General features: G+C 61.1%; 1 protein-coding gene across 3 annotated transcripts in view; it reads right to left on the bottom strand.

The window, feature by feature from the left end:
* The window catches only part of RNH1 (ribonuclease/angiogenin inhibitor 1), an 8,892-nt gene that overhangs the window by 3,632 nt on the left and 331 nt on the right, over positions 1-4,929 (bottom strand). The window contains exons 1-4 of one of the 3 annotated variants that reach the window (XM_019631093.1): positions 3,326-3,477; positions 2,984-3,120; positions 1,599-1,704; positions 61-231 (exon numbers count right to left, since the gene is read on the bottom strand). In XM_019631093.1, the coding sequence (XP_019486638.1) occupies positions 61-231; positions 1,599-1,684 (257 nt within the window). In that variant the 5' untranslated portion in view covers positions 1,685-1,704; positions 2,984-3,120; positions 3,326-3,477. Of the gene's footprint in view, positions 1-60; positions 232-1,598; positions 1,705-2,983; positions 3,121-3,325; positions 3,494-4,929 lie in introns of those variants that run through there. The other 2 variants (XM_019631095.1, XM_019631094.1) reach the window with 2 other exon arrangements.

Genomic DNA, 4,929 nt, shown 5'->3' with positions numbered 1-4,929 from the left:
AGGGGAGGGGGTCACTGGGGTCACCTGGGGTGAGGCAGGAGCGCAGCACCGGGGACTCACTTGAGTGTCTGGACCTTGCAGGCAGGCCCGTGCAGACCCTGCAGGAGCATGCGCAGGCCCCCGTCCCCCAGCTCGTTGTTGCAGAGGTCCAGCTCCGTCAGGGCGGGGTTGCCTCGGAGCGCAGAGTTGATGTCCTGGCAGCGCGCCTCTGTGACGCCACAGTCAATGAGCCTGCAGACAGGACACTCAGAGGGTCATGTCTGTCACACAGCAGGTTGTAACCTGCCAGCCGGCCGACCACTAGGCATGTCACAACCGTGACGTCTCAAGTGAAACGGAAAAAATGACCAGGCCGTCTTAGGGAATCACCAAAGGCGGGCACATCCGCAGGTACGCGGCTGGGGCGCTGAGCGCTCTCCACACCTGACGATGGGCAGTCAGCGCCAAAGCCCTGTCCAGTCCCCGGGAGGGGACGCGGCCGGCACAGCCAGGCCTGCAAGGAGCAGCGTGGGCAGCGCGACCCAGCGAAACCAGACTGTGGTCAGGACCGAGTCCACCCAGCTGCATGGGAGATGGCGTCAACATGGGGGGGGGGAAGGGACAACTGACAAACGGCAAGGAGTAAACGCTGAAAACCCCAGTCGGACAAAGGCCCAGTCATGGCAACATCCCCCAAGGGAGGCTGAAGTCAGGAGGTGACACTGAGCAGAAAGGGACGTGAACAGTCAAGGCATGTCCCCTAACGTATTTACCAGTAACAAAGGGCAAAACAGCCTTGGATACCTGGCAGACCCCACCCAACAGGTGGTCACGTGACAGTAGTGACCATGCGGTGCCATCATGACCGTACACCCCACAATACAGTATGCCAGGTAGGACACGGCATCATTTGTGTATTCTTGCCAAAAATGTGTGCCTCAGCCACAAGGAGACACCAGAGGGATTTTTTCCAGACCTGAGCTGACCCAAGAGGCAGACGGCCAAGGACAAGGAGGGGCAGAGGGACCGTCCCAGATAGGAGGGGGCCAAGGAGACCTGACGACGAATGCCACGTGGGATCTTGCACTGATTGGGACAGGGAAGACACGGTGAGAAAGCCGGTGACGTCAGAGTCAAGCTGGCTGTGCTGGGCTCCTCATTTTGACCAGTGGCCCAGGCGATGGGGCACTGGCTTCAGGGGACGCGGGACAAAGGACACAGGGAGCCCCCAAACCATCTTCATAACTCTTCGGTGAACCTCAATCTATTTCCAGCAAGTTTAAGATAAGCAGGCAGCTATCTGTTGTGAAGCCTGAGGAACTGCTGGGTGTGAGAATGGGCAGCAAAGGGACAGGCCTCGCCTGCATGCAGCCAACTGACATGACTGCGTTCCAGAGGCAGCAGCCGAGCCAGAGACACTGGCTGGCCACTCCGCCCACCTGGGAATGGGCTCAGGTTTTTAAATGGTTGGATAAAATACAATAACAACATTTCACACCATGTGACACACAGTCTACGTTGTGTGTCCACGAGTTGAGAGTTTTCAGAGCTCAGCACGCCCGCTCGTGGGCCCCCAGCCCACTAGCCACCCGGCAAGGATCTTGGCAAGGTATCGCTACCTGACCACCTGCTGCTGCCGCATCAGAGGCAGGAGCTCCTTCCACCGGGCGTCGCTCAGCTGCTCGTAGTGGATGTCCACACTCATGGTGAGAGAAGCGGAGTTTTCTAGGTGGAAGGCGGGAGGGGGACAAGTGAGCCAACTGCTCTCAAGTCTGAAAGCCGGAGGTCCAACAGGCGGGCTGGAAGCAGCTGACAGGCCCTAACCTCACCAGGGACCAGCCAGGGCCTGAATATACAGTAACCTGAGGCCCTGAAGGAGGGGCCGGGGGAACAGCCCCGGGTGCTGAGACGCAGGGAGCTGGGTTTCATTCAGGAGCCACAGAAAGGCCTGGAAATGATGCGATTTGAGAATGGCCTTTAGAATGGCCCTGCCCAACAGGGTGACTCAGCCCCATGTGAGGTCCTGGCTCCCCGAAACCCCTGGGTTCCTGAGAACACTGCCTCACATTTGTGTCCCAGCCTGGCACTGCCTGGCTTTGCTGAATGGAGCCGACGAAAGGGGGGGCGGGGAGGAGGGGCAGCCCATGCAAAGGCTCCAGTTCCACTTCTCCTGAGTGCCCGCAGCACGCAAAATTCATGTGTGCAGGTCCCAGCAGATGGGCCTGCTGAAGCGGGTGAGGGCGTCTGTGACTAGCCATGTCACCCAGCTGTCACACAGAGGGGCTGAGTACACCCAGTCCACAGCCCAGAGCACGTGAGCAAAACCGAACCCGCCCCCGCAGGAACCCAGGGTGTGGTCACCCAAACCCTGACTCAGAATCCTCAGTCATGGTGGAGGGGCTGCTGATTCTGACACCCACCCCACCCCGCGCCTGGGCTGGAGGGACCACCTAAGCCTCTAGCCCCATCACTGCTCCCCCAGGCTGCGCCCTCCTCCCTAAATCCTCTCACCTGATATGGTCTGAGGTTTTTAGAACCAGGACAGGAAAAGGACAGCCATTGGCTGAGATTCCCCGGACCCCCAGGGTTTCAACAGGCATGGGGTGTCCCCCTGGCTGGGCCTTTGGACCAGGAAGGCATTTCTTAATCTCTGGGGGCGGGGGGTGGTCAATGATCCCTTTGAGAACCCCATGAACACATGCGACATCCCCAAAAAGATGCCCCAGTTAAAGGTCCCTGAATCTAGACCTGGATAAGCACGTCAGGCCCACGACCTCACTGGGAGTCAGCCCCCCAGGTGGGCTGCTCCCTGCGATTCCCAAATCTGGGGTCTAGGAGCTGAACAACACCCCTAATCAGTGTTTTCAAGTGTGACAACGCGCAGCTCGGCAGGACCTGCCCTGTGGGCAGGAGATGGGACTGGGCCTTCACTGGGGCAGCGCCCAAGGCCTGCGTCCGCCGGGTCACTGAGCCGCGAGCCGGGCAGCCCTGGACCGCAGGTTACCTCTGCGAGGCGCGGGGAACGGCCGGGAGCGCACGGGGGTCCGCGCGAGGTCGCCCAGGGCCGCCGCCGCCCACCGCGCCGGCCCCAGGCTCCGCGTGTTTCCGGGCGGCCTCGGGCCCGGGGTCGGCGCGGTCACTCTAGGAAGAAACGGGCCGCGCTCAGACGCCGCTCGGACAGGATGCCCGGCGCTCGGCCGCGCCCTTCTCGAGCCTCAGAACGCGCCCGCGGGGTCGCCCGAGTTCGCCCGCTCCGCCAGGGAGCGCCGCACAAGGTCCCCCCCAACCCGGCCCGCTCGGACCCCACGACCCTCGAACCCCGGGACCCCCAGAACCCGGAACTCACCTCGCGCCGCGCCGCCGCAAACCCGACCCACCGCTGCCGCCTGGACTGGGGGCGGGGCCGCCGGTCGGGGCGGGGTCCCGGCGGGGCGGCGCGCACTGGCCCCCGGGCGGGCCTGTCCCAACGGCTCCGGCAGCCCAGGAGCTCTTTCCGAGACGCGCGCCGAGCCTTCGCCCCTAATTAAGCGTCACCGCTTTCCGCGGAGCCCAGCGTCAAGCTCCATGTCCCCATCTGATTTTCCACTTTCTGGCCCCAACTGGCCTTTCGGCTTCATCTGCCAGAACAGGCAGGACACCGGCCAGCTCGCCTAGAGGGGCGCAGGCGCGCGCCCGGGGCGCGGGGAGCGGAGACCCAGGAGCAGGCCGGGCGCCGGGGTTCCGAGGCAGAAACAAAACACCTGACACTTTTTTGCCACCAGACTGAAAGTGGGAGAGGCTGACGACTGTTTGTTGTGGATGTGCTGACATGGGTGAGGCTGTAGTTAGGCTTTTGGGAGCGCAATCTGGCTTATGTAAAACACGCACACACCCATTTCTACGTATCAGTCAAGAGACACATTCATGTGGGAACACAGGAGACAAGTTCAAAATGTCTTTTTGCAGCCTTTTGTAACCGTCCAATCCTGGAAACAATCTAAATGTCTATAAGCAGGAAAATGGTTAAACAATTTATAACACATCCATACTCTGCCAGTTAAAAAACACTATACTGGCAGGAAACGACCGTGGAGGGTGCACTGATGAATTTTTTAAACTTGCAAATCAAGACGTGTAGCATTATGTTTGAAAAACTCTTGAGGTGGACGCTGCCTTAGCAGGTCACCTCCGTGGGCGCCCACGGCTGCAGCGAATGTCAACCCGCTGCAATCACTTATTCAAGAGCATCCCCTCCTGACTCGTACACTTGTTAGAACAGGGATGTTCCGTGAGTCTTCCTTGCTCAGGCATTCATCAATTCAACCAACGGTTACTGGACACCTACTGTGCGCCAGGCACGGTTCTTGGGCTACATTCCAGAGCAAGCAGCCCTCCTGGAGATCAAGCTCCAGAAAGAGAAGGAAACTCAAAAGTAAATTAATGGTATTTAGAATGTGGGAAGGGCAAAGGGGGAAATAATGCAGAATAAAATGGAATCCGGAATGCTGGAGTGGCGGGGCGGGGTCAGGTAGGTCCCCTCCCAGCGACAGCAGCCCTTGGCAGGCTGGCTGGGAGGGGGACTGGACTGTCCCTCGCCAGCGTCGGAGCGCGCTCACGGCAGACCTGGCCTCATCTTCGTGGCCGCCAGGGGGCAGCACAGTGCGGATGTGGGGTGAGGACCCGACCGGGTCGTCGGTTCTTTGCGGGGATAAAGGGAAGTTACTCAACTGGGAGAGGAGCTTGCTGGGCTCCAACACACAAGGGGGTCAAGGCGGAACCTTACGACCGCGCCGGGGAAGACCCACCGAGTCGCGCACCACGCAAGCGCACACAGAGCGCCACCGCGCCGGACTCCCAGCGAGCCCCGGGAGTCGGGGGCGGGGGCGGGCGCGCACGCGCGGGGGCGCCCTCGGGCGCTCTGACGTCCTCCGGGCGCGCCGACGTCCGCGGGGCGGCGCTGCGGCCTCAGCC

This window comes from Hipposideros armiger, unplaced genomic scaffold (genome assembly GCF_001890085.2).
Source record: "Hipposideros armiger isolate ML-2016 unplaced genomic scaffold, ASM189008v1 scaffold_983, whole genome shotgun sequence".
Lineage (NCBI taxonomy): Eukaryota > Metazoa > Chordata > Mammalia > Chiroptera > Hipposideridae > Hipposideros > Hipposideros armiger.
This window is presented reverse-complemented; position numbering and strand designations above follow the sequence as displayed.